The 27,877-nt window shown below is 50.5% G+C and overlaps 1 protein-coding gene across 4 annotated transcripts; it reads left to right on the forward strand.

Moving 5' to 3' along the window:
* The first annotated feature begins 8,104 nt into the window (after nucleotides 1–8,104).
* On the forward strand, nucleotides 8,105–26,772 carry TFAP2A (transcription factor AP-2 alpha). 4 transcript variants are annotated; one of them, XM_040548757.1, is made up of 8 exons: nucleotides 13,013–13,118; nucleotides 13,629–14,147; nucleotides 15,398–15,832; nucleotides 18,753–18,804; nucleotides 19,948–20,179; nucleotides 20,950–21,068; nucleotides 23,325–23,466; nucleotides 25,023–26,772. In XM_040548757.1, the coding sequence occupies exons 2-8, from the start codon at nucleotides 14,145–14,147 to the stop codon at nucleotides 25,309–25,311; spliced, it is 1,272 nt and encodes a 423-aa protein (XP_040404691.1). In that variant the 5' UTR covers nucleotides 13,013–13,118; nucleotides 13,629–14,144; the 3' UTR covers nucleotides 25,312–26,772. The 4 variants fall into 4 exon arrangements, with proteins under 4 accessions (XP_040404689.1, XP_040404688.1, XP_040404691.1 ...); XM_040548755.1 differs by lacking the exons at nucleotides 13,013–13,118; nucleotides 13,629–14,147 and adding an exon at nucleotides 8,105–8,260; XM_040548754.1 differs by lacking the exons at nucleotides 13,013–13,118; nucleotides 13,629–14,147 and adding an exon at nucleotides 10,621–10,928.
* Nucleotides 26,773–27,877: the final 1,105 nt, after the last annotated feature.

Below are 27,877 nucleotides of genomic sequence, written 5' to 3' on the forward strand. Positions count from 1 at the left end.
CAGTGCTGGCTGTCCCCTTGTCCTTGAGCTCCATGGGCTGTGTAGCTGGTGGGCCAGACTGTCACCACATTCAGGAATTGATCTGCTTGGGGAAGTCCACACTTTTTTTTTTTTTTTTTTTTTTATACACCCCACACACAGACAAAGTGAATTCATCCAGCAGGTCTGAGAGAAAGAAAAAAAAAAAGTGTTGGCATGAGGCTGGAGAAGAGGGTGTGAATCCCTTAAGGCTGCTATTGTCACTGAACTCTCTGGTGCAAAACCACAGCCTGAGGTTCTGAGCTTCACCCCAGAGCGACTGAGGCTCAGGATCTGATTCCCTTCTGCCAGCTCTTTATTGGAGTGAGCAGCTCAAGATGGAAACATCTTCAACCAACACAGCAAGCTCCACCACAACCCACCTGTCAGTGCCCGAAGCCCTGTCTGCAAGTTACAAGGCCATAAAGGACAAATACTCTGCCATCAGACGCTTCTTCTGTCACACATAATTGTAGCTTAAATATACTAAATAATCACATTCACGTTGGGCCTGATCCAGCCCCCAATAATAATCCTAATAACACTGCTCTTATCCAGCCACACGGATTCCTTTCAGTCCCCAGTGTGGGCTCTGTCACACTAATTCAGTAGAGGAGGCCATTCACTGTGGGGCTAATTTAGTTTAAAATGTGGACAGCCCATTTATGGGACAATTTTTCATTCCTGTTCTAAATTCTTGTGCTCAATCAGCAGCCTGTAAGCCAGGTCAAACCAAGACATCACTCATTAATGTAGGCAGTTGGGACTTAACAGCCTCCTGGAGCTGTTTGCGCTGTGCTCCCCAACAAGTGGGACAGATCCCCTACATAAGACGAAAAGTAGAAACCCTTTTCCAACACTGGAAATAAATTTCACAGGATCACCGGGCTGAGTTTGGCCTCACGCTAGCGATCAACTTTTGCCTTCCGAAAGGAAACAAATGCCATTTTCCTGCTGTGAACGAGGAGTGCCAGTTGGAGGTAAGCAGAAGATGTCCACCCTGCTGAGATGGACACCTTTCTCCCACCAGCACCGATCAAGAAAGGGAGCTCCCAAGCACACAGGGAGCTGTGGTCCTCCTGGGGAGGCTCCTGGCTAGCACAGGACTGTTAATGAAGCTCAGGTTCCTCCATGAGTCTGGAAGAGGATTAAGCAGTGGCTCACTCACAATTTTTGAAACACAATCCACAGCACGTTGCAGGAGGAGACAGGGTTAAGACGTGCCCATATCCATACCCACCAGCGAAGCGGGCAGCAAGACAAATAAATGCCCTGAGTCCTTGCTCTGGGAACCCAAAGCTAGGCAAATCCCCTGATTTCAGCAGTGCCCCCTCCATTTTCTCTCCAGGGCTATTTTTAAGCTGGCTGATCCCAGCGACATGCCTTACAGAGGGACAACACAACACTGCAAAAGGTGGAAGTGGAGCAGGAAGCGAGGGAGATGAGAAACACCTTTTCAGATGGCTTCCCCTTGTGTGGGCAGCTGTGGCCTTAGGGGCCAGATTTCCCCTGTGACAAGGGAGGCTGTAGTGGAAGAGCTGGTGAAAGGAGTAATAAGCACTGCAGGTGGGAAACAAAGGCAGGGCAACCACCCACCAATAAATATAGGCAGGGCAGGGCTACATTTCGTACAGCTGGGGCCATCTGCCTAATGGCAGGGAAGGGCAAGATAGGTGTCAGGAGAGGGCCCATTTCAGGTTAGCGAGGTTAAGTACAAAGCAGGTGATGCTGACTCTGGGGCAAGTGATAGCCTGCCTGTATTTGCATGCCATATTTTTCCAATGACACTTTGCAGAGCGCCTGTGTTTTCTGAATAGCACCAAATAAGCACTACACCCATCAGATGTGCACATCCCTTATATGTTTTGAAATAAGTACCGTCAGCTAGAAGACAGTGAAGGGGGCAAAGGGTTTAGAGACTTGGTACTGCAGAGCCCACTTGTAGCAGGATCTCTGTCAGGGTAAATCTCACCAGAGTGCAGCCTGGCTTGGTTTCCTTCTTTTTTGTCCAGATGTCCCGCCTGTATCCATAGGCAATTCCCTTCATTCTTTTGTGTCCTGGTTATCTTCAAGATACGGGAGAGATAGTGATAGATCTACCCTACAGAGAGTATTTATAATTTGGATTTTCCCTTTTTTTTTTTTTTTTTTTTTTCTGAATTTCCTCTGTTTCTGCCTTTACTGTTTGAAGAACACGGGGGTTTATATTCCAATCACTGACACAGAGGTACAGATATGCATCTCCCACAAGTACAGTATTATTGTCCAACATGCAAGTCTGAACCCTCAGGAGACTAAGATACTTTTAATGCTTTATTTTTACTTCTTTCCTTTCAGGCTCTTTCAAAACTGCGCTTCACGGATACCAGAAGAAACATGGATGCGGAGAAGATGATGCTAAACCTCACGACTCCAGGAAGAGGTGCCTTAAAAACATGAATCGCTCTGCCATGAAGCTTTGGATGAAGTTGCAAGGGGGCAATGCTGGAGTCTGTAGGAGGTTGGGTAAGGGGTGGGAATCTGCACAGCTCAAGTGGGGGGCCAGCCACTGTGCACTGCGGCCTGGGGAACGCTGCCCAGGGTGTCCCCACAGGGGAGATCTCCCATACTCAAGCACTAGGTTGAGGATTGTTCTGCTACCAAATTCTCCAAAAATGAGACACACAGGGGCGCCAAAGTCTCAGGAAAAGAAACCTCAGTGTGAGGCTTTTTGCTGCAGAGCTGCTTGTGGGCAGCCTGCCTTCCCACAGGAGCAGCAGCTCATCAGCCCCGGCCTGCTTTTGTTTGCAACCATGCTGGGGCTTCACAGGCCCCTGAACTTGCCTGTGGTAAGCAGGGTAGGTGGCTGCTTGCTGCTTTTAACCCTGCTCCTCTGGCCAGAAGTTCCCAAAGGAGGGACAAGGTGTGCCCGGGCGGAAGGGACGTCACTTCCTCAGTAGAGCCAGGCCGTGTTTTGTCCTTCTTCCACAAGCAAGGCCAGTGAAAGAGTGATTCCACTAGCCCTGGACTGCCATGAGATTATGTGTATAGAGGACTGCTGTTCCTTCTGCTGCTCTTTGGGAAGATCACACCCAGAGCACGGCCTATGGTTTCTCTCACTTCAGAGGTTTTCTTCAACAGCAGTAAGGGAGGCAGGCGACACACGCCGGTATAAAACACCCCAGAAACACAAGTGAGTCAAGCAAGCTGGACCCATGGTACAGGCTGCCATGGAGAGACCATGCTATTCACTGCTTCGTTTTGCTTTGCTCTCCGCCGAGTGATAATATCTTAGTGACAAGTCACTCTGGCCATGCAACACTGCTTTTAATGCCATAAAGCATCGTGGGGTGTAGGCATGTGCTAGGACAATGGCTAGAGCTAATGTTAAAGGCTAAATGTATTGCAGCTGCATTCAAGCTGGTCTCGATTAAAGACTACAGCCTTGGAAGTTTCTTGTTAAAAAGTCACTTGGAGTTGTTTTTTTTTGTGTGTCCGTATTAATATTATGGACATCAGAGCCTCCAACAGTTATTTTCCAGTAATATGTCTTTTTGTAATTATTTGACACATTAAAATATATGCCTTGCAGACAACAGTTCTAATGTTGGCTTATATATATCAAAGTAGATTTTATTTAAACAGCACTATGGAGACTGTCAGGCTTTGTTTCATAAATACGTCTTGGAATTATTAGGGTGTTTTATTCAATGTACTGAAGAATGCAATTCCACTTCCAATGTATCACATTGTGCCGGGGTGGATACAATGCCCAAGTGTTGTTAGAGACACACCAAGAGTTTCCAATGTGGGTGCCCAGGTTTAGATACCGAAAAGCACAATTCAGCACCTGAATGGAAGCAGCCTGTTGCAGAGAGGCCTCGAGCACGCGCTGCTCCTCCCGATATCTCTCTCCTGACAATGGGATGCAATGTCAGCAGCAGCAGGAGGAGCAGGTACTGGTCTAGCGGACTGTTCTTGGTTTCCTTTCCTTGATCTTCACCAAACCAGCTGCAAGACCTTGGGGAAATTCCTTATCTTCCCCTTGCATCGATTTACTTATCTGTAAAGCAGATAAACTAATAACACTGCATCTCTCAAGGGCTTGTTGAAGCTTATTATAGAGTTTGAGAGGGAAGTTATTATAAAAATGACCATGTTAATATGACATGAATGTAACGTGAAGGAGCCCCATTCTGCTCCATGCCAGTTTGTGGAGACTTGTTATTTGCTTTAGCAGAAGCAGGGATTTGACCTGTACTTAAATAACTTCCATTTGTTTGTCTTGTAGCTAAGAGATAGCATTAAAAGGAAAGCTCACTCCTGCCTATGTGTAAATATTCAGCACCTGAATAGGCGTTCTTTTGCAGGGCACAGATTTTGCTTCTCAACACTTTCCCAGGATGTTAGTACAGACTCTTTCTAAGCTGCTGCAGATCAGAAGATACCCAAAAATTAACGGATCAAAATCTTTCCCAGATAAGCATACACATACAGAATTTATTTTACTGAGCAATTAAATATTTAAGATAAATATCCCTGGGGGAGGAGGGTTGTGTGAGGTTTTATGGCATATCTTTTTATGGGCTCAGTTTTGAAATTTTAATCCAAGCAAAACTCATCATGTAGAGACTGAACACTGGAGTGTAACTTGGTGCTTCGTCCTCAGGTCAGTGGATACATGCAGTTGCATCAATGGATTTTAGGGCGGGGGGCAGTGAAGATGGTGAAGCTTTACCCAAAGAAGAGAAGCCCTCCCCATAAACAATTAATTGAGTTTAGCAATAATGTTTTGTTCAGGCAAGTCACATTGGAGGATACCATTCTGTGAATTTCACCTAACGATTTTAGTGATGAAAAATTATAAAATAATAAATGTCAAATAACAATTTTGTAATTGTTTTTCAGTGGCATGGTCAATAAAACTGCAATCTGCTGCAGCTGAGATTGTTGGCAAAATAGTTTCCTATATTTCAAATGCAAAAGTCTTTTTGGAGGATGTGTGAGCAGACAGAATCACCCAGAAAATACTCCAATTTTTTTATGCCCAAGCTGCAAGTGGAACTGTTTTCTTAAAACTGTGTGAGTTTTTTCCTGTTTAGCAAATGAAATGTACAATTAAAAAAAAATGACTAGGGCAGAATAATCAAGTAATCAGATCTCGGCATGTTTATAGTAGCTAGATTTCTTCTCCTGAAGACAAAAGTGCTTGGTGGCTTTAGCATGGATTTATTGTGCTTTATAAAAGCGTCAAATTCCTTGCAAACTTTTGCGTTTGAGACCCTACAACTGTTCCCTGAGTGATCAAAAAAAGCTGAAATGCAGAGTTTTACCCCACAGGTGCTGTATCATTAGGATGGGTTTTTAGGAGTTTGTTTTCTGGAGGTGGCAATGTACTGAGCCCCAAAGGCCCTATGCTGGGAAAGGGGTGTCAGTTGAACCAGAATGTACCTGCTACATTTCCATACATCTACAGCATGGGAATTTGCAGCATGCGGTTGCTCATGCAAACACCAAGTCCTCAGCAGAGCTGTTGCATGCGTACGGCATTGCATGCTCGGTTTTCCCTTTGGATTACTTCCTGGGTTTGCTCGCTTAGTTGCTTTGGCGTAGTTGGGTTAGCCAATAAATATTAAACAGGCAGATGGGGACCCACGTGTGAAGAAAAAAAAAAAAAGGAAAGAAAAGAAGGAACAACAAAAAAAAAACACTTTTTCACTTTTTTTTTTTTCTCCTGGACTGCAAATGGCCGGGATACACGGGAGGTCCCATGGAGAGGTGTGCAGCATGCTCGGCTGCATCCCCACGCGTGGGTCCCCGGGAAAGGCAGAAGCTACCCCTGCTACCTGAATCTCTCTGCATCTCAGAGGAAAACTCTGCCAAAAGTAATGGGCAGGACAGGCGCAGGTGGAAGCGGCCCCGCACCCAACGAGGCTCCCCTCCTGCACCCCAAAACCCGTTCCATCCACCGGCTTGGTGCACAGAGTGGTGGGTGGAGGCTGCTTCTTTCCCTTCATATTTTTTCCTTTGTAACTTTTTTTTTTTTTTTTAATATACTGCCAGGTTTTGCCTCTTTCCTTCTGCTCCTCTCTCTGCTCCCGGGAAGACCCCAGCGCAGCCTGGAAATCCTCTTTCGTGGGGGATGCTGGTGGATACGACCCCGGGAAGCCGAGGAGACCCACACCGACCTGAACCTCTCCTCTTTTCGCTGGAAACACTCGCGCCGGGAGTTTGGCTGGGGAGGGGAGGGGATGGGGGAGGCGGGTAAGGGGGCGGGCGGAGAGGTGCCCCCCCCTTCCTTGGCGTCATGGATCCTACAAGAGTCTCCACGGGCAGCCAAAAAATCGCCAAATGCGACTTCTGTGACCACGAGCCGGTGGAAATCAGCCTGAAGCCTGTGCCCGGCACTGGGGAAGAGAGAAGGAGAAAGCAACAGTGCGAGGAGCGAGCACAGGGGGTAGGGACCTTCCACTGACCTCTGAAATAGGTGGCAGAGGAAGGAGCTCCGCGACAACTGTCGGAGATTTACACCCCAAATTCACCACCCAGCTGCAAAGCGGCCGGCGCGACGGAGGGAAAGAATAAAATAAAATAAATAAAATAAGTGTAACCTGTGCGCTACACCTCCCCCCCAGCGCTAAAAAAGCGTAGAATTGAGCCCGATGCCAGCCAGGGCTGCCCCGGGGTCCCCAAAACCATGTTGCGGCCGCCTCCCGGCCAAGCGCACGGCTCCCGTCCGTGCGGGGCTGGGGGGGGCCAGGGGGCGGGGGATGGGAGCAGGGGGCGATCCCGACAGCAGGATACGAAAAGAGTGGCAGCCAAGTTTACCAGGAACTTTTCGCCAAAGGCCTGCTTCAGACCGGATTAATTCCCCCGCCTCTCCCTGGAAATATACATACGTATATATATATATATAAAAAATAAAAAAAATGATAGAAAGTAACGTTTTAAGTAATTGTAAGAAGAAAATCGCTGCACCCCCGGGGCGGCTCGGAGGGGCAGAGCGACCGGGGAGCAGGCAGGGAAGCCCCAGAGCCGCGCAACTTTCACGCTTCTCCCGCTGGGCAAAGGGCCGCCTTTCCTCGGGAGCTTCCCCGGGCCCGGCGTGGGGGTGGGGGAAGGGGCAGGGCCGGGTAATTAAATTCCGGTGCCCGGCTAATTGCTGTAATTTGACGCTAACTGTACACCGCGGGCAGGCGCCGGGAGCAGCGGTGCGCAGCGCGCCTCTCACGGCCTATTGAGCGCGCTCCGCGCAGGAGCCCCCGGGATCCCCGGCTCTGTCCTCCCCTCCTTGCCCCCAGGCCCCTTCCCCTGCCCCCTCCCCGGGGGCTGAGCCCAGCCCAGGACCCCGTTTCCCGGCCAGACGCTGCTGTCCTCCCTCGGTGTCGCCCTGTCTTTTGGCAGGCCTGGGGGTGACACGCAGACGGGACAGGGTGCAGCGTTGTCCCGGCTGCGAGATGCGAACAGCTTTTTCTCTGCGCCTTCAAAGTCCAGATGGATGGCAGTCCCCCCCGACACCCTGCTCCTCGGCCTGGGAAATCAAAACTGCCCTAAAGCCGGGCCGCCTTCCAGAGGCATTTCGGCACTCGAAAATAGGGTCGGGGGGGGGGGAGGGGGGAGGAAGGAGGGGGGAAGAAAATAGGGGTGGGAGGTTCGGGCACCGGGAGGCCGAAGCCCTCAGGATGTCCTAGAGGGGTCGCAGCATCCCCGGAACCGGCCGGGATGGGGAACGGCGGCGGGGACCCCCTTTACCCCCTCGTAGGGGGGCTGGGAAGATCATCTGCGTCTCTCTTACTTCCTCCCAGCTCCCCCGGCAACCTGCAGCACCCCCGTTCCCCCCTTGGGCTAGTTCGGAAGCTCCAGCCCCGAGGCGCTTTGTATTTAGGGCTGTTATTGTAGGCCGGTTATTGTTGTTATTATTATCACTGTCGCAGTTAGGAATTCGCCCCCGAGGGAACCCGCTGCTCCCCCGGGGGGTGGAGGAATAGAAGGACAGGGGGCTCGCCCGTCCCCACCCCAGCCCGGGGCAGCCCTGGGGCTGCGCGGCGGCGGGGGGCAGCGCGCAGGCAGCGCGCAAGTAGCGCGCAGGCGCAGGCAGGGAGCACCTAGCTCTTTATGGCCAGGTGAGAGAGTCCCGGCGCAGGTAAGGGGAGGATTTACCCACAGGTGTTGCGGGTAAATCGTAGTCCATGACCAGAGGGGACCTGGGGATACGCAGCCCGCAGCCAGGATGTCCATCCTTGCCAAAATGGGGGACTGGCAGGTAACGTGAGCCTTCTTTGCTGTTGGATTTTTTTGTTGTTGTTGTTTTGGGGTGGTGGTGTTATTTTGGGAGGGGAGATAGGGCTGGAACGGGGGAAGGTGTCGGGCCTTGCAGCCACTGGCTGCGGGGGAAGAAGAGGGCTAAATTGTGGGGTGCGTCTACCTGTGCCCCCCAGCCCAATCCCACCGCTTGCTACCTGTTGCAGGGGGACAGCCACGCCGTGGGCTCCCCGAGCCCATCCTGTGCGGAAAAAAAAGCCTCCCGCTTTTCCTACCCGGCCGGAGGGGTGCCGGGAGCGGCCCCCGGGGCGAGTTGAAGTTGGGGAGGGTGGCTGGGGGGTGGCAGCGTGGCCCCGGCCCCATGGGGCCGCAGGGACCCCTCCGCCCTATGGGGGAGCCGCCACGCGTGGGGTAACCGGGGCGGTTCTGGGAAATCCCGCAGCCTCCGGAATGTGCGGCCGCGATTTGGGCAGTTAATAAAAACTGAAGGCGAAGGGGGCTGTTAAAGCACTCTTGTTTTTGCTGCGGAAAACGATTTACTTTTTCCCGGACAGTGCAGCGCAAGATGGGAGCCCATCTTTTCTGCTCCCAACTTTTCGAGTCTCGCGACTAAGTCTTTCCCTGTGCTTTTCTCTCTCTCTCTCTCTCTCTCTTTCTCTCTCTCTCTCTCTCTCTCTCTTTCTCTCTCTCTCTCTTTCTCTCTCTCTCTCTTTCTCTCTCTCTCTCTTTCTCTCTCTCTCTCTTTTCTCTCTCTCTCTCTCTTTCTCTCTCTCTCTCTCTTTCTCTCTCTCTCTCTTTCTCTCTCTCTTTCTCTCTCTCTCTCTTTCTCTCTCTCCCTCTTTCTCTCTCTCCCTCTTTCTCTCTCTCCCTCTTTCTCACTCTTTCTTTCATGAAGTAAACAAATATATCCCTTAAGTTATTTTCCCAGTTAGTCCCGGCGTTCTTTTATCAGGTCGGCGCGCAGAAGTGATCAAAAGAGGATTTTGTTGTTATTATTATTTTTAGTTTTCTCCTGAAATCAACCCCTACACGATTTCACTTACGGTCTATCTACCTTGAAATTCACTCCCGGCTTTGCCGTGCGCCCCTTCCCTCCTTTTCGCTGAGCCACCCCTGCGGCTTTGCTGGGCCGTGCGGAGCCGTGCCCGCAGCCCCAGGGGGCTGTCCCGGGCGGGGGGCTCCGCGCTCCTCGGCCCTGCCCCGCCAGGCCGGCGCTAAGGCGCGGCAACCCCCTGGGTTCCCTCCTTCCCCGGCCCGCATTAGCCGGCCTGAATCTGCCAGCTCCATTTGAACCTCAATGGGAGTAAAACCAACAATTTACTCTCCTGCCACTTGCAGACAAAAGAGCTGGTGAGGGGAGAGGAGAAAAAAAAAATAAAGAGCATCGAGGAGTGGGGGATGAGTGAGGAGGAGGAGGGGAGAGGGGAGGAAAGCGCTGCGTTTTGGGGCTGGGGATGCGCAGGGCAGCGTGTTTCGGCTCCCTCGTGGGCACCCCTATGGGTTCCCCGCGGCCAGAAGGGTTGCTCGTTTCTGCAGGCGGTGAATACGGCCGTGGTGTCGGTGGGTGCCCCCTGGGGGGGTTTCCCCAGGTCTGGAGGTTTGCATGGGGGTCCCCTGCGTGCCCCACTCCGCAGCGGGTCTGGGGGCCCGGACCCGGCCGAACCGTGCCAGGCCCGAGGCAGCGGCCGCAAGGAGGGGAAAAATGGGGAAATGGAGCAAAAGAAAAGAAACCTTTCGGTGGTGGGAGCGAGGCTGGGCATCGCGGGAAACAAAAAAAAAAAAAAAAAAAAAAGAAGAGGTTGGAAAAGAAACCCTAGAGGAGGGCAGGAGGAGCGCTCAGTTAGCAGTGGATTGGTAGGCAAACGAAGCGCTCCACCTAAGAAACAACCCAAGTTTTATTATGGCCATTGTTCTGTCCCTCTGTCGAAGTGCTTGCAAAAGATATTTTGGCTCCGGATGCGTTCGCGTTAGCGCTCGCCTAATGCTGTCTGGGAGGTTATGTTGGTTTTTTTTGTTTGTTTGTTTGTTTGAAGAGCAATAGTCAACAGACCCGAGAGGAAGCAAAGAGTTTGCAAAAGACAGAAGATTTTTAAATATCCACCAAAAAATATAATTAAAAAAAAAATCAAAGCCGGAGGGCAGCAGCAGCCTCCACAGAGACCAATCAGCTGGCCAGAGCGCGGCCCGGGTCTCGTTGCTCTCCTCTTGGGTGTTTTCAGCCCGGTGGAAAGAGGAGGAAAAACCCCAAAAAGGAACGAGAAGGGTGGCTTCTCGGCTAGTCCCAAACTCCAAGCAGGCGGGGGGAGCCGCGCACGGGTGGTCAGGGGCCGCAGCCCCCACGCGTGGCTCGGCAAAGCCCTGTGGCCCGTGGGTCCGTTGTACCTGTGTCCGCCGCTGCAGGTTGTTGTGCTGGAGAGCAATTGGGCTATTGTTGATATGCTAATGAGGCGATTAGGCTGTTGGTAAAGAGCTGGAAAAGGGAAAAGTTTCGACCATTAGAGGGAGATCTCAGAGCGCGCAGAGGAGCTGTGCACAGCCTCCGCCAGCCGCGCTCCGCATACCAGAGGCACCACTTTAGTGAAAGGCAAAGAGAAACAAATCCTCTCTCACGCCAATCCATGAAAATGCTTTGGAAACTGACGGATAATATCAAGTATGAGGAATGTGAGGTAAGCGCTTTCCCAGGCCGGGGCAGACAGCCCCGGGCCACTCAGCTGCGAGCGGGACCCCGCAGCATCCATCGATCTCTGAATTTCGTTTAGGAAAACTTCTGCTCCTTCGCCAGGCTTCCTCGCGGTCCTGCAGCTGGAGAGGGGCTGGGGTCCTTCCCCAGGAACTTCGGGGCTTGTGGAAACCCAGCTTTGTCGGCAGTGTGTGAGGGAAGACGAGCAGTACGGAGGATGCAGCAGCGGTCTTGTCTCTATGTAGATCCTCTATAGATAAGGCTCTGTAGGATGCTACGCTCATCCGTGTGGATGGATGGATGGATGGACGGATGGCTGGATGAATGAAAGGGCAAGGAGACAAAGGGAAGAGAGAGAATCGCTCTCGCACGCCAGGTGCCCGAGGCACCCCTATTGATCGACTCGGGACCGACATCTAAAATCCTATATTTCGCTGGAGCCGCGGCTCGCTCGTTGCGAGCCGCGTGCCTTGCGGGGCCAGCTGCGGAGCCGCAATCCGGGGCTGCGGAGCGGCGCCCACCCCCCCAGCCAGCCTCCGCCCCGCAGGGCCGCGCTCCCCTGGCTCTGGGCAGGGATTTTGGGTCCTCCTGGGAGCGCAGAGCCCACCTAACGGGGGCTGGGAGCCGTTCAGCACAGCCCCGGGTGCGCGCATGTCTGTGTATGGGTGTGCATCCGTCTCTTGAGAAATAGGCGAGTGGCTTTTGACCTGCCAGAAAGGAGAAGACGACGAAGAAGAAGAAGAAGAGCCATGCCCGGGATGGTTTGCCTCGTCCCAAACCAACGAATACCATTGTCCCGCGTTTCGCAAAAGTTGCTTGTGCCGTGCACTCGAACCGCGCAATAAAGGACTGCACTGTGCAAATGAATGTATTTCTTTGGTGCTGAGCCGGGCGGGGAGGCAGCCCCAGCCTCGGCGGAGCCTCTGCCGACATCTACGCCAGGGGACCGGTGGGGCACGCTCCCGTCCTCCCCCGCCACGGCTTTTGCGATGCTGTAGCGTAGGAAAGGGATGGAGGACTCGCCACACTCGTCGGGGATTAAATTATTTGGTGCTCGGATCCTGGATCGAGCCGTTGGGATGAAGCTGCTCTCCAGGCGTGGGAGCCGAGTGCTTAGATCCACTCGCTGGCGGAAGCCTGATTTCTAGGAATGAGGTGTCAGGGCTATCTTTTAATTACTATTATTTTTTTTTCTTAAGTGTTTTCCCCCGGCTGGACTTGGGGAGCAAGCTGTACCTCTCCCCCTCTTCCCCCACCCAGGACGAGGGGTTTTTAGGCGTGGGATTTTGTCCTCAGCGCCTTTTGTCGGCCCCGCGCTGAGGGGATGTGGCACGCCGGTGCCCCTGGCTGCGGGTTGCCGCTCCTGGGAAGGGATGCGGGCTGCGAGGGGGTTTGCGGGGGAAGGGGAAAAAAAACAGGGGGGGGAGGGAGCTCCTTCCCTGTGGGGGGCAGGCTCTGAGGAAAGAAAAGGACCTGGGGGACAGCAGCGGGGCGCAGCCCGGCCGTTCCCGTCCGCCGTTGCGGGGCCGGGCAGCGGAAAGTGGAGCAGCGCCTGGCCGAGGGAGTAGCTGGGGAGTTGTGCAGCCAGTCCGACGGGTTGCGCCGGAGCCCCGGCTTGTCTGGGCCGGGAGAAGCTCTCGCCGTGCCTCTTTTCCCGTCTCCCTCTCCCCCCCCCCCCCCCCGCCTTCCTTCCCCGCCCGCTGTCTTTTCCCCCCCTTCTTTCTTTTCCCGGCTCCTCCGAGAGAGGGGCCGAGGGGAGCCCGGTGAATGCTCCCAGGACTCCCCAGCCCCCTACCCTGGGCTCGCCTCGGCCTCGAAGAGGAGGAGGAGGAAGAGGAAGAGGAGGACGGCGACGGGGAGGCGGAGGAGGGCTGAGACGGAGCAGGGGAGACACCCAAAAAAAAAAAAAAAAAGACCAAAAAGCTTTCCCAGCCGCTTTCCGGGACGCACGGAGGCGAGCCGGCTCGGCGGCGCTGGGAGCCCCCCGGCGGGGCGCCGTCGAGGCATGGACGGGGCGGCGGCGGCGGCGGGGGGGGGGGCGGCCCCCCCGGAGCCCACCCCGCGGAAAGGAGGCGGCGGGGGCTCCTCGGAGGGTGGCAAGAGCCAAGCAGGGAGCCAGCAGCCGCTCTTCGCCGTGGACTTTGAGGCCGGCTTCGCCCAGCAGCCGCAGCCCGAGGTGCGCCCTCGCCGGCCCGCGGGGGCAGGGGAAGATGGACTGGGGGAAGGGAAGGGAAGGGAAGGGAAGGGGAAGGAAGCGAGGGGAAGGGAAGGAAGGGGGGATCCCGCGCCCCCTCCCCTCTCTCTCTGTGCCCGTCCTCCCCCCCCCTTTCGCCCCACCCTCACTCCCACCGCACCCCCCTCCCGGCTCCCACCCTCTCCCTCTCTCCGGATCTCTTTCTCTTTCACTTTTGCATGCCTTGCAACCTTTTAAAATGTTGCCCCTTTCCTGTGATTCGTCAGACGCAGCAGCATGTCCCCCCTCTCGCTCTCCCTCTCTCTCCCTTTTTGTCTCTCTCTCTCTCTCTCTCCCCCATCTCTGATTAGATACACTGATTCTTCATTCAATGGACGTCATTTAGAACAGGCTCTGCCTTGAGTTGCCTTCTCGCTTCACGCTCGATTTCCAGCCATTCTTCCCTTATTAAGTATTCGTGTAATATTAATAGTCATGAATATCTGCTATTAGGAGTCTCCAGGAAGGCAGCAGATCTGTTATTAGGAGCTCAAGTGAACCAGCAGCTAAGTCAAAAGAGGAAAAAAAAGAAAGAGACAGAGGAGGGAAAAAAAAAAGGATTAAGAAACAAACACATACGCTAAAAAGCGGGAAAAAAAAAGAAAAAAAAAGGCGAAAAAAACAAAACAAAACAAAAAAGCTCCCAACTTTGACTCCTCACACCACGCCAGGATAGAGAGAGAGCTCGCCTTTGCAAGAGCCGATGAAGGGCAGCCGAGATCGGTGCAAGTTCTGATGGATTATCGTGGCGCACCCACGGAGCAGACCCGGCGCCCCGGTCCCCCCCGCGCCTAGCGCCGGGCTCCGGCCGCGCTCCCTCCGCGCCCGCGCAGGCTCCGCCGGGGCTGTGCGCGCAGCTCTGGTCATTTTGCTCTGCTTTTTTGGTTGTTGTTGTTATTATCGTTATTTTTTTCTGCCCTGCCTCGTAAACCCAGACTCTTCGCAGATGTTAGTGCACAGTTTTCGGCTATGGTGAGTGGCTTCGCGGCTCTCTCGGAGGGGGATCGGGCGCTGGGTGTTGCTATTGTTGGCGGCGGTGGCGGTGGCAGCCGGGCTTTCGCATCCAGCTTGCCGGAGAGGGCTCTTTTTCCTTCCTGCATTTTTATTAAATCGGTGCTTTACCTTCCCTTCCTTTTTTTTTTTTCCCCGCTTTTTTTCTGTTTTTTTTTTTTTCTTCGTTTCTTTTTTTTTTCTTTTTCCTTACTGTCTTTATTTCATTTCATTTCATTTTTCATTTCATTTCATATCATTCTATTATTTGTGATTTGCGAACGGCAAAAGGCTTTGCTTGGACCCCGCCGCTTAGATTTCTCCCCCTTACCACCTGCAAACGGGATATTTCCAGCTTTCCCGTTTCCTTTTTGCGGGCCCGTGGCTCTTTCCCTCCGGCCCCCCCTTCCTCTTCCTCCTCTTCCTCCGCGGAGGCCATGCCTTTTTCACCGGACGTACCTGCGGGCTCTTTTGCCCGGCCTCAGGAGCCTCCAGAGCCGGAGACCCCGCGTCCCACCGCCGACCCCCATTTCCGTCGGGCAAACGGGGGGCTCGGCGCGGCTTTGCCCCCGGGTGGGCTGCGGGGGGGTCCCGCGGCCGTGCCTTCGCCCCGACACGTTTGCCGAAGTTGCAAGGGGAACGGGTGGGTGGTCAGAGCCCATTTCGGCATCTTCTGGTAACAAGGTGGCAGTGGTCTTTGATTTCCCACGTTTTTCTTGGGATGCGTTAGCGGCAATCTCGGCGGCTGACTCCGTCTTAATTTTGTTCAGGGCCGGCGGGAGCGTTTTTTGGGTGGCAGGAGCGTTATTATTATTATTATTTTCCTACGGCCCGCTTAGAAATGATTCTTTTTATTTGCGGCAAATACCTGCTCCCGCAACGCCCGGGCGCGATCGGTCGGGAATCCACGCTGTGCCGCCGCAACGTTTCGTGAATTGTTGTGAGCAGTCCTGGTATGAGTAGTGCTATCGCCGCTGCTATCGTCGTCGTTATTGTTAGTATTCGAGAAGCGAGAGCGCCTCAGGATTTTGTTGGAAGGGCGGGGGGGGGGGGCAGAGAAATCCCCAGCTCTGTCTCCGAACGGGCGGATCGCCCGGCGGGCGAAATTTGGAAGCCGCTTTTGACGAGAAACAGTTTGATTTTATCTTTTGTTTTTCTTTTCTCCCCCCCTCCTTCTCCTCCCCGTGTCCTCCCCCCCTCCCCCACCCCATTTTGACACCCCCACACCCTAGGAGCGCCACGACAGCACCAGCAACGGGACGGCCCGGCTGCCCCAGCTGGGGACCGTGGGTCAGTCCCCCTACACCAGCGCCCCACCGCTCTCCCACACCCCCAACGCCGACTTCCAGCCTCCCTACTTCCCCCCCCCTTACCAGCCCATCTACCCCCAGTCTCAGGACCCCTACTCCCACGTGAACGACCCCTACAGCCTCAACCCCCTCCACGCCCAGCCGCAGCCCCAGCACCCAGGATGGCCGGGACAGAGGCAGAGCCAGGAGACGGGGCTCCTGCACACGCACCGGGGGCTCCCCCACCAGCTTTCGGGCTTGGACCCCCGCAGGGACTACCGGCGGCACGACGACCTGCTGCACGCCCCGCACGGGCTGGGCTCGGGGCTGGCCGACCTGCCCCTACACTCCATCCCTCACGCCATCGAGGACGTGCCGGTAAGTCCCGCTGCTCGGGCCCTTGCATCCTTCCAGCACCACTCCCCGCATCCCTCTGCCACCCGTCGGGGGGCAGAGGGTGAGGGGAAGGGGATCTCTCCCCACTAAGCAAAAAGGGGAGGGGGGCAATGAGACCCCGAGCCCCCCACCCAGAACAATGGGTTCTTGAGTTTCGTCGATGTATGATGCCTCCCTGTTAGTGTGCCCGCTAAAATATAAATAAATCAAATTACTGTCATTGTTAACAATATCTTTCCTTCTCAATGACAATAAGCTGTTACGATTGGAAGAATGTATAATATCACCACAGGGCCGTTCATTTGGGGATTTCTCGCTGCCTTGGGAAAAACATTAGTCTGAAATGCGAGATCTCATTAAATGTCCTCCCAGGGAAACGTAAAGGGAAAGAGGGGAAACAAGAAGGAAAAAAAAATTAAAAGTGGGTGAAAGTGGTCTGAGAAGGAAAAAAAACGTTCCCCGTGATTACAGAATTGGCATACAGGATAATGACATCTAAAGTTGTAAGAGGATATGGGCAGATCCTCTTCTCCAAAGGAATTAATTGACAAATCAGAGGAAAGCTATATTAAAATGCTGCCTCATTCTTTTAGCAGTAGTGCAGAGGGATGACCTCATAAATCATTAGCTATAGGTTACCAAATTCTAGCCAGATCTGCTACACCCTATATTAAATTAAATGTTTGGAGCCTATCGGGTGGTGTGTTATTTGGGGGATCTAATTTTGTTATCAATAAATACAGATTTAAAAATGATTCCTAATTGAGCATGACATTAGCACGAGGGCTGTTTACAAAGCCAGCCGTGCTATTGTTCAGTTAGGAAAGTGGCCTTATGCAATGTGATAGGAATGACTGCTTATGATCAAAGTTCATCTTTCTGGGTTTCTCCCTGAAAATAGAATTAGAACATGCCAATAAATTTATTAAAGCCCACAGAGCTTGTGCTAAGGGGCTGAAGCTGCTTTACTTTGCAACGAGGAAAGAGGAGGAGGGAATTGTGGTATCTGGATGTGATTTTTGCTGAAATGCCATCCCAAATTACAAGATCAAATATTACAACAATATATTCGCTGACAGTTTAATGAGTACAGTTTCGTGTTGCAAGGATAATGTTCAGATGAACTTACCTATTTTGGGGGGTCATTTTGAAATCTTTTGTAAATTATATTCGGGGAAAATAGTGAATTTATTACAGCCCTCATCTGGCTAAATTAGCCACAGAAAATTGCTGGTTATGTTTAGCAGTTTTGCAATAAACGCGTACGTTTACCAAAGTGGAGGATTTAGTAAGCAATTTGGATCCGTTAAAAACAGGTCGATTCTTTTAACCTGATATAAAATAACATGGAGGCAATAGTAAGAATAAACTAATTTGTTGACTGCGAGCCCCTGATTGCTGTAGGAACGTGACCTAAAATGTTCTCTTGAATTCCCCCTCACTGTGATTGTGCTTCCTTGCAGTGGGCTGGCTTGGGAAGCCTCTTGTGCAGATATTTTAAGTACAAATCATTTTATTTGCCTTTGTAAGATCTATTAATTAATAGCATTGCTATAGTTTGTGAAAACAAAATGCCATCTGGTTTAAATCCTTACACCAGCCCAGCCATTTTTATTTTCCTCTCTGTAAAACTGAATCAGCAGGACGCATGAAGGAAGGCATAAAAATAAGAGAATGTATCTTTTGAGAACGTTTATCTAGTTATGAAACAACAACAAAAAAAATCCTTTGCAGAAATTTGGGTCGTGGAAAGTGTGATTTTTTGAAATTTTCTGTTGCTGCAACAGCTAACCTTTAATAAAGGGACTGCTAAATATTTAAGAAAATCAAGTAGACGGTGAAAATTATTTAATCATAAATATCTCTGTGGGATTTTAAACTTAACAGTCTTCCCTGTATGGAATATGTGTAGAAATAACACAAATAAAAGTATTATGCCACACTACATTTACTTTATGGGTTTAGGGTGCATGCATAAAGGGATCATATTTCCCCATATAGTTAAAACACAAGAACTGCAGCAGTAGTCATTTCTGAACATTTCTCAATTTAATTATACTTAAATCCAGAAGCACTTTAGGCAAGTTACAAATGAGAGCATTGAGTATAATAAAACCTGTAATAAAGCAACTTAGTACCATCCACCCGGAATCATTGAGATCAGGCACAATTAACAGGAGCATAAATCCAAGACAGAATGGAAAATGTTAGAATCAGTATTATTGTTGGACAAAGACTAGAGAAGGAGTAATAGTTTTTTAAATGGTAGTGCCTGTGTTTTGTAACGATTGCGAAATCTTCTATCTCAGCACCACTGGTGTTAATTTGTAAACACAGCCAGACATTATATCGCCTGTCAGTTTTTTTGAATTAGAAAACATGATTTCATTTGACTTTCTAATCACGTTGCGGCGCGGGCGCGCAAAACCCCATCTGCAGCTTCCAGTGCGCAAAAGTGCGAGCGGATAATAGTGGGGACCCCGGGGGTGCAGGGGCTCGGCCCGGCCTGGCTCGGCTCGGATCGCCCCGTCGGTGTGGTGCGGGCGCTTCTTTGTGCTCCCCTGCGACGGGGAGAGGCCGGGCCGGAGAGGCAGAAAGGGAGGCTGGAGGCCGGCCGGGCGTCGGGCTCGGCAGGGCGAGTCCCGAGGGTGTGGGGTGGATCTTTGTTCTTTTTTTGTTGTTGTTGTTATCATTATTAATTTTTCTCGTTTTTCGTGGAGAAGAGCGGGGAGGGAGGCAGGGTTCCTCCGTGCGAAGGAAGCGCCCCCGAACCCCGTCTCCTCCCCGACCCCCCGTTGTCGCTTTCCCTCTGCCCGGTGCCCTTCGGGGCTCTCCTCCCACGCCCCGCTGCCTTTCGCCGGCGCCGCGCACTGACAGCCCGCCTCTCTCCCTTTCGTTGCAGCACGTAGAAGACCCCGGTATTAACATTCCGGATCAAACTGTAATTAAGAAAGGTGAGCCGCTTCCTCGCGCGTGGTGGCAGAGCCTGGGCGCCGCTGGCCGGGGGCTCGGAGGCAGAGCAGGGCAGCCGGGCTCAGCCCTGCCCTGGAAATGTCCAACAAAGCCGAGCCGGTGCTCTGGTGCCTCGGCAAGCGGCTCCCTTCCCAGCTCTGCGCAGAGCATCGATGTTTAATCGTTGTTGGCAAACTGGGCTCTGGAGAACAATCTCTTCCTTCCCCTTCGTGCTTTCGTGGTTAAAGTGCAACGGACACTAGCTGGGCTGCTGGAGAGCAAGGGGCTAGATGCTGGGAACTCAGTTGTGCTTAGCTTTGTGCTCTTTGCTTCGCTTGAGATTGAAATTGCTGGGAAGCTGGGATTGCTGGGAGGCTGAAACTGCTGGGAGGCCGGTCCCGGAGCGGTGTGTGCAGGGCACTGTCGGCGTGTCTCCGCTCGGACGTGTGCTCCCACTGCGCTCCGGACGAGCAGAGGGATGGGAAGGCGGCACAGGACGGTCTGCTCTGGGTGTGAAGGTGCAAAGCCACCCGGGGGTGCTGTGCTAAGCAAGGTGCCGGCTCACGCCACACTCCCCCCGAGCTCAGCCGCCGCGCTTAAAGTTTCATCCCCTTCCCCTGCCCACGAAGCCTTTGTCACGTCAAATTAGACGTGCAAGGGATAAATCTTAAGAGATGCTCTTTCCGAGTCGACATGATAATTGGCTCTTTTATTAGTAATCTCAAGAGTTCGTTTAACTCCTGGCGTATCTATTAGCCCTCCCAGAGCTATTAATGTCACAAGCCATCTATCCAAAACGGCGGGGGCCCCTTCGGGCCGGGGCTGGGGGGCACGGGCGAGGACGGAGCCTGAAGGCTCCCGCTGGGCCCCGGGAGAGGGAAAAGGGGCCCGGGTGGCCGCGGCCCCCCGGGAATCGCCTCCCTCGGCGTCCAGCGCTGGATTCCCCGTTTGTTTTCCCTCGCTTGATGGCGTTGTTCTGGTGGAGGGCAGCCGCTCCGCTCTCCCCCTGCGGACGAAGGGGTGCCTGCCCTCGCCTCACCCCCCCGGTCCCCCCCCCGTAGTCCGGCGGCCGCCTCTCCTCCTCCTCCTGCCCTGTCTCCCCGCCCGCTCCTCACCCTCACCGCCCTGCTCCTCCCTCCCTGCAGGCCCCGTGTCCCTCTCCAAGTCTAACAACAACGCCGTCTCCTCCATCCCCATCAACAAGGACGCGCTCTTCGGCGGGGTGGTCAACCCCAACGAGGTCTTCTGCTCGGTGCCGGGCCGCCTCTCGCTGCTCAGCTCCACCTCCAAGTACAAGGTCACGGTGGCGGAAGTGCAGCGACGCCTCTCGCCGCCCGAGTGCCTCAACGCCTCCCTGCTGGGCGGAGTGCTGCGGAGGTGAGGGGCGGCGGGCTCCGTGTGTGTGTGTGTGAGGCGGGGGGACGCCGCCGACCGTTACCGCCCTAACGGGCGCCCGCGAGCTGAGAAGGGGGGGGGAGAGTTGGGGGGGGGGGCTCAGCGCGCACCCCCCCTGCCGCCAGGGGTCGGGGCAGAGCCGGCAGAAGCGGGGGGGGGGCGCTCTAGCCATGACAACGGGGCCTGTCGTGGGTGCCCTTTCGTCATGTCATGTACCCCAATAGCAGTGGCACCCCCAAGCCCCTGGGCTGTGGAGACCACCCCCCCTGATGTAACGTAGTCCAGACAATTAAAGAGTGTTTGGGCAGGGAATAAAATCCAGGGGATAAAACACAGGCGATAAACTCCTGGGTTAATTGACCAAAGTGGTCAGTCTCCTGTCCCCATCTCTGTTGGGAAGCTCATCTGTGGGGAGATGAACCCCTGTGCTTTCATCTCCCCGTTCATGTGTGGTGGTGTGGGCTCCTGACCTTCCCAGTTAGTGAAATACGTAGTGGCCCTCATCAGAGAGCAGGCAGCCCCTTCAGGGACATGGCGGGTGAGGGTGCGAAGAGGGTTGTCACCTCACTGTGCAGCTCCCATCCATGCATTAGGCTCAGCTTTCAGCCCTTTCTCCCCAAAAACCTCCCCTCAACACCCCTTCAAACAGCAAATCCCCCCCAAACCTCTCCTCAACGCCCCTTCTGTAGGAGCACGGTGTCCTGGTGCAAATCCCGGCCCTCTCTTCTAACCATCTTTCTGTTGTGGTGCAGGGCAAAGTCCAAAAATGGAGGGCGATCTCTCAGAGAGAAACTGGACAAAATAGGGCTAAACCTGCCAGCCGGGAGGCGCAAAGCTGCTAATGTCACCTTGCTCACTTCGCTGGTGGAGGGTAAGTGACTCTATGGGCTGTGAGGGTTGGTGGGGTAAACCTTGCCCATTGGTTTTCCCCAGCAGGACAAGGCTTAGTTTTTTTTTTTTTTTTTTTTTTTTTTTTTTTTTTTTTTTTTTTTTCCCTGAGTCAGTGCTGAGGCATTGTGTTTGGTCAGATAAAAACGTACATCTCTGCCTTTTGTTTTAATCTGAAATGGGCTTGCATGAGTCCTGCAGACTCAGCAGCATGTCCCACCGTTGGTTAATTTGCTTTGGACTAGATCTTTTCAGGGTCCTGTCCCGCTCCCATAGTCAGGCCAGTAATCCCTCCCCAGTGTAAACTGGTTTTGTTGGTGGCAGCGAGCAGGGGCTGAGAGCTTGGTCCTGCCAGTGCTGGATTGGAAGTTACAGGGAGCAGAGTTGCTGCCGTCCTTCTTCCACCAGTGGACAACTAGGCGATCTTAAATGTCAAAAGCTGCAGCCACATTAGGATTCGCCTCCCTCATGCCCCCAGCAACATAACAGTAAATCATTTGAGTTTTCTGACATCTGCATTTGAGAAATGCGTGACCATTACTTCCTGAATTAATTTGGGAATCCTTGACCTAAGCTATGAATTAATGGTGTCCTGAAAGCCTCAAAGTTGCACTCCCCCACTTCCCTTTTGGTTCTCATTTTCAGAACATATGTTCCCTTCATTATATCATTCTCCTCTACTTTGCTCTGGCCAGAAAACGTGCAGCTTACTTTTAACACCTTCGGATGCCCTATGCTTTCAGAACTCGGAGGTGGGAAGCTCAAGACTTTGCAATCATTTAGTTTTGAAACAGTTGCTTTTCCACCCTGGCTGGCACAAAGTAAACCCACGACCAGAAAATACGTCCTCCTCCTTTCTCCTTACTTGTGGGTTTCGCAACGTTTTGGACCGCTTCAGTCTGCAGAGTGCTTTTAACCTCAGCCCGGGCTGTGCAGGTTAGCTTAAGTTTGGTTGTGTAGGAGGGAATTTGTAGCTTTCTTTTGTTGTCACTTTGAGTTCTGCTAGAGATGTTTCATGTTCAAAGGGATGGGGAAAGAAGTGCTGTGCCATGCCAGACTTCATTTTTTTTAAAAAAGCATTCAGATTAGTAGCTGCAGTATATTTATACTGCGTGAAAATTACTGTGTCTTCTTGTTTTTGAAAAGGCTTTGCAATTGCATCAACACACCATAGTAAAAAAAAATCACGAGGGGAGAACTTGTAAAAAGTCTAGATTTGGTAGACGCTTAACATTATTCACAAATAATGAATATGGAAGATGTTTTATGGTAATCTATTGTTCTGCTTGGCTTTGGCATACAATGGCTCTAAAAGAATGATTATTTGTTTTTAATAAAAATAAGAAGCAAAACAGAGGCCTGATCTCCAGTTAGCTTAGCGGTGGTGGCTAATTTTGGGGGGATAATAGTATAAACATTGCTTGGGTTTTGAGTCCTGTAGCGATGAGGCACTTTCTAGAGTACTGTTATTGTTTATGATCCGCTCCATTTTATGGAAACAAGCTCACTGGACTGAGGCTTTGAAGCTCTAATTGGCGCATGCGTTCTTCCGGAGCTAGAGCTAATGGCAGGAAGCCCTGCAGTAAAAACCAACTGGTTCAGGAAATTAAAACCAAAGATTTGAAAATCAACAAAACAGACAGACTCGGTGGAATGACCCTAAAATTCTCATGGTTAATCGTTTTGGGGGTGAATGTATAATTATATGCGATCAAGTTAAAATTTAAACACTTAGCTGTTTAATGCATTTTATTTGAAAGAGCTCTAGGAGTAATTATGATCAATATTAATCATTGATGCATTGCAAAAGAATATAGAGACATGGCTGAGGCAAACAAATATTTCTCGAGTAAATAGCTTTGAATGAAATATGTATGAATGGCTGTTGTATACATGTGTATGTGTAAATGTAAGTGCACATTCTAGGTGCATGGAACCGGTCTGTATAAAATCTGTTAGTCAATGGAAACTTTAAAAAAAAAATCGAGTGTGAGATTTCACTTGTAATAGCCATCATGAAAATACACATTTGCATTGCCCTAAACTGAAGCAAAGACAACTCCTACACGGTAAGACGTGATTAGTATTTCTTACCGTACCTTTTTGTAAAGAAACAAGTCCAAGTCTTTTAGAAGAAGAACCCGAGTAGAAGGTAGTGCTTTCTTTCCTAATGGATTTTTGCCTCTGTGCCATGTGTACTGATGAGCTGTGTGTTTTCCTCCCGCATCTCCCTTTGCAGGAGAAGCAGTCCATCTAGCTAGAGATTTTGGGTATGTTTGTGAGACAGAATTTCCTGCCAAAGCAGTAGCTGAATTTCTCAACCGACAACATTCCGATCCAAATGAGCAAGTCACAAGAAAAAACATGCTTCTAGCTACAAAGTAAGACATTTACCTTTCTGGCATGTTGCTTAATTGTGAGGGGAGGGCGAGAGACCCGGGTTTGGGGCCTTTGTGTGCAAGTGTTTGCCACGTAGTCAGTGGCTAATGGTTTTGCAAATTGTGAGGGGGTGTGTGTGCCCTCGCGCTCTAGGAGTGCTGCATAACCCAGCTTGGTCTCCATCAAGTTGGTTTGTGAGAATTACCTTGAAAGTGAGTTGTGAAAATTGTGGGTGGATGTTTAGTTTTAGAAAAGGCAATAACTATTCAAAGAAAAACATTTTCCAGGTCTTTTCACTTAGCTTATCACTTTAGGTGGAAGGGGAAGGTTTCCCATTGACAGTAAAATAAAACTGGCCCATTAAACCGATTTCATTTCATTAAAATCTGCAATGGTTCTTTCTTCCCTAGGAGCTCTGTTACTTAGTGAATATAGGGATATTAAAAATGTATTTCAAATGCCAATCTGTATGCAGTCAAAATGCTAGTGGAGTTTATCATTGGTGGGGCTGACTAGACTTCCAGGTGGCTTGTGAAAAGAAAATGATTGTTTTGATATGTTTGCTGGAAATTAAAAGGGCTGTTTAGTAGCCCTTAATTACCAATGGAGGAGTCACCAAAGGGCACAGTGCCAGAGGGCGCAGGCAGAAGATGGGAGCCAGTTTATGGCTGGAAGACATTAACGCGGGTTTTAGAACACAAACTATTTCAACACGCCTCTAAGCTCTTGCTGTAAGGTGTGTTATTTCCCCAGCCATTTGTGCAGCGAGCGGGTGATACAGCCTCATTTCTGCACCGTGCCCTCGTATCCTCCCTTCCTGCCTCCCTGGAAGGAAATTTCCAGACCCCAGTTAGCGTCAGCCTTCCCCTCTGTGGGAAGGTCCCTTCGGATTTCGAGATATAGATGTACATATATAAGTGCTTCAGAATACCCTAATTTAAAGCCTCCGTTCCCCTCTCTGCCCTCACTCTTTCTTCCTGACACGTGGGCGTGTTTTAGCCTCGTGCAGGAGGAGGCCCAAGGCTCTCTCCAGTTCCAAAACACAAATAAATCCCTGGAAACCTTTCTTTGGATATTGCTCCTCATCTCTTCCATTCCCCTTCACTGGAGAACTTTAAACCGTGTTACAGTTCTGTTCCAAAACCCAGCTGGGAAGGGATGTGTGTTTGCAGGAAGGGTTGCGATGTGGGGATTGCGATGTGGGGATTTGGTGGGCAAAAGATGCTCGCATATGCATGCTGCTTGTTTGCCTGTGCATTGGCTGGGGCGTGAGGCGTGTGCGCAATTGTGTGTGTATGTGAGGTGAGGGGAAAAGGTTTGTGCGTGCCTGCCAAGAGTGAGAATCGGGGGAAAGGTTGTGCAGAAGGAGGGGCGGAGAGCGCGTGTGCATGTGTGCACTCGGGGCAGCAGCCCCCTTGATCCGGGGCCTTGTGTAATCTAGCAGGGAGTGCACATGGACTTTGCTGCTGACAGCGACGGTTCATTTCCCTCCCTCTCTCTTCCCCTCCCTCCTGCCCTCCCTCCCTCTCTCTGTCTCTCTGCTCCATTTGTGCTACAGACAGATCTGTAAAGAGTTCACCGACCTGCTGGCTCAGGACCGATCTCCCCTGGGGAACTCGCGGCCCAACCCCATTTTGGAGCCGGGCATCCAGAGCTGCCTGACCCACTTCAACCTCATCTCGCATGGCTTCGGCAGCCCGGCGGTGTGCGCTGCCGTCACCGCCCTGCAGAACTATCTCACCGAGGCGCTCAAGGCCATGGACAAAATGTACCTCAGCAACAATCCCAACAGCCACACAGACAACACCACCAAAAGCGGCGACAAAGAGGAGAAGCACCGAAAGTGAGGATCCCCCTCACACTCCTCTCCCTTCCCCCCTTACAACCAGCCCATCAGTCCATTCATCTCCCTCCTCCCTCTTCCCTGCACCCAGCACCCCAGGCTACAGCAACAGAATGAGTGTCCTTCTGCCAATCCTGTTCTCTGACTCTGCAGGACTGCTCTGCCCTCTCCCCGCACCCTTTCCCAGCATCCACAATTCCATTTTTTCCCTTTTCACTCGCCCCTCCTCTCCCCCGCTGCTACCATCGTTTTACTACCCCAGTTTGGAGCCTAAGAGAACAGAGCAGGGGGATGGAGCCAGCAAAGAGAAAAAGTTCTGTCTTGAGTTTGTGAACTTTTTTTTTTTTAATAAAACAAAGGAGGAAAACAAAAACAAAACAAAAAAGGACCTTTTTTTTCTAAAAATATATTAAAAATAAATAAAAAAAATAATACTTAAAAAAAAAATTCTATGAGCTTCACCGGACTGAATCATCACCTTCCCTTACATAAACTTCAGTTAAGATTGTAGCCATATTAAGAAAAAAGCGAAAAAAGTGCAACAGCAGCAGCAACAGCAAACAAACAAACAAAAGGCAAAAAGGACTGATGACATTTTATCAGTATTGTGAATAAACTTGAACACAAAACACAAGCAGTTCCATGTCATATCTTCAGTTATAGAACTTTTTCCTGTCAAAGGTAAAGCGACCAACTTGAACTTTCTATTGCAACACGATTCACGGTTATTATATAAGGGAATCAGTGTTCATGTATGTATATATTTATTTATGTGTAATTTAATGGGAATTGTAAATATGGTGAGTCTGTTTTAAGCCTTTTTTTATTTATCTGGTGATCTCGTTTACCTCTTGTTTAGTGGGTTTTAAATCTTCCCCTCTTAGTTCATCATGTGGTTCATGGTACTTATTTAGATATCAGAGGTTTTTTGGGGGTTTTTCTCTGGGATACATCATTTTTAGCCCTGTTGTAGCATGTTAAAGGCGACAATGAAGCAGCTGAACAAATAAAAAAACATTAATTTTTATATATAATTAGTATGACATTTAGTTTCTCATTGCAGAAAAAATTAAGTGATGTTGGACCCTGGCAAGATTTTTAAACATGTTAGTGGTTTTACAACCTTTATGTGTTGTGGGAAATGAAAGAAGTTATTTTTATCCACTGTCCCTTTCCTGAAAGCACCATCAGAGCAATAAATTAATATTGTCTTTTAAAACAAGATTTAGCTTTTCTTTCCTTTTTTTTTTCCTTCCTCCCTTTTGTTTTTCTTTTTCTCCTTTTTTTTTTTTTCCTTCCAAAGAACTTCAAACATTTGGGACCACCTGGTATCCTGTAATTCCACTGGCCATATTGGAAGCAGTTATAGTTGTATTGTATTGAGTTGTGCCGGCAGTAGTTTCCATGCCTGTCAATGTATCATAGTCCTTTGTTGCCCAGATAAATAAATATTTGATACGCTTTATGTCGATTTTTTTATTCAGTGGCTGTCTTTACCCAGGCGTATTTTTGTTCTTGGCAGTATTTTTTATTCAGTATGGTTACAGTAATTGAGTTTAACTCTCCCTTGACAATTGCTCCTTGCAATAAGCAGCTGAACCCATTGTTTCCCTCAAGTATAATAAAAACTTACTTTCAACTTGGAGTTCAGAGCAGGGTATCATTTAGATATTCCACTGAGTCTGTATTCAGACAAATGACACAATAAAGCACAATGTATTCTTTTGGATAAAAAATTGTCTGTACTACTAAGAAAATGACACACTATCTTTTCTTTAACCAAAACATAATTTTATTTAAAAAATAAAGTTTTATTTTATTTATGTTGACCTGTAGGTTTTTATTTATGTTTCTATATAGCATACAGAATTATAAGCCTATAAAATTTTGTGCATGTAGTTGTCCTAAAGGAGAGTGGAGATAAACAAAAATCTATCTCAAGAAGGACATTTTAAAAAGAATCATTGCTAAGCAAATACTGAAAATTAGGTGCTCTGAGGAAAAAGAAAACAAAAACCAAAAAACTGGTGAATCAGAACTGAGTGCTCCCTCCCCCTCAAGAAAATGAAAAGCTCCATAGTCGATGCCAACAACATCATCTCATGGTTGTGAACTTTACTGAAATCTTGCAGGAGACAGATTATTTCTGATTGATGGTTCATGTTTTAGAGGAAGGCTCAGACTGACATTTTGAGATGTCTGTGTTAGGTTGTAAGGAACTGCAGTTTTTATCTTAAGTTTCTTCTTGTGGAGACCAGTTGTAAAATAGGGAAGTTTGCTTAAAAAAAAATAAAAAATGGAGTGAACATCTTGTAGGTAGGCTGTAAAAATGTGAGAATTCAGACTTCGAATCTATTTTTTTTGGCCCAAGGGGTAGGTGAAGTCTGGATCGTACTGGATTATATTATATCACAGGAAAAGGGGCTAATGCAGTTGAAATTGTAAAGGCATTTTAAAGAGATGGTCTCCTTTAAGTGGCGATGATATTTTGGTTGTGGTGGCTGATTTTTCTCTCTTTCTCGACTCTGCTTCTCCCTCTCTCTTTCTCTCTCTCTCTCTTTCTTTTTGCT

Source organism: Cygnus olor, chromosome 2, assembly GCF_009769625.2.
Source record: "Cygnus olor isolate bCygOlo1 chromosome 2, bCygOlo1.pri.v2, whole genome shotgun sequence".
NCBI lineage: Eukaryota > Metazoa > Chordata > Aves > Anseriformes > Anatidae > Cygnus > Cygnus olor.

Excerpts from the sequence above, each read along its gene's own strand:
- TFAP2A (XM_040548754.1), top strand. The coding sequence starts at position 10,878 with ATGAAAATGCTTTGGAAACTGACGGATAATATCAAGTATGAGGAATGT. Across the intron at positions 10,929-15,397 it reads TCAAGTATGAGGAATGTGAG|GAGCGCCACGACAGCACCAG; the intron begins GTAAGCGCTTTC and ends CCCACACCCTAG. Across the intron at positions 15,833-18,752 it reads ACGCCATCGAGGACGTGCCG|CACGTAGAAGACCCCGGTAT; the intron begins GTAAGTCCCGCT and ends CTTTCGTTGCAG.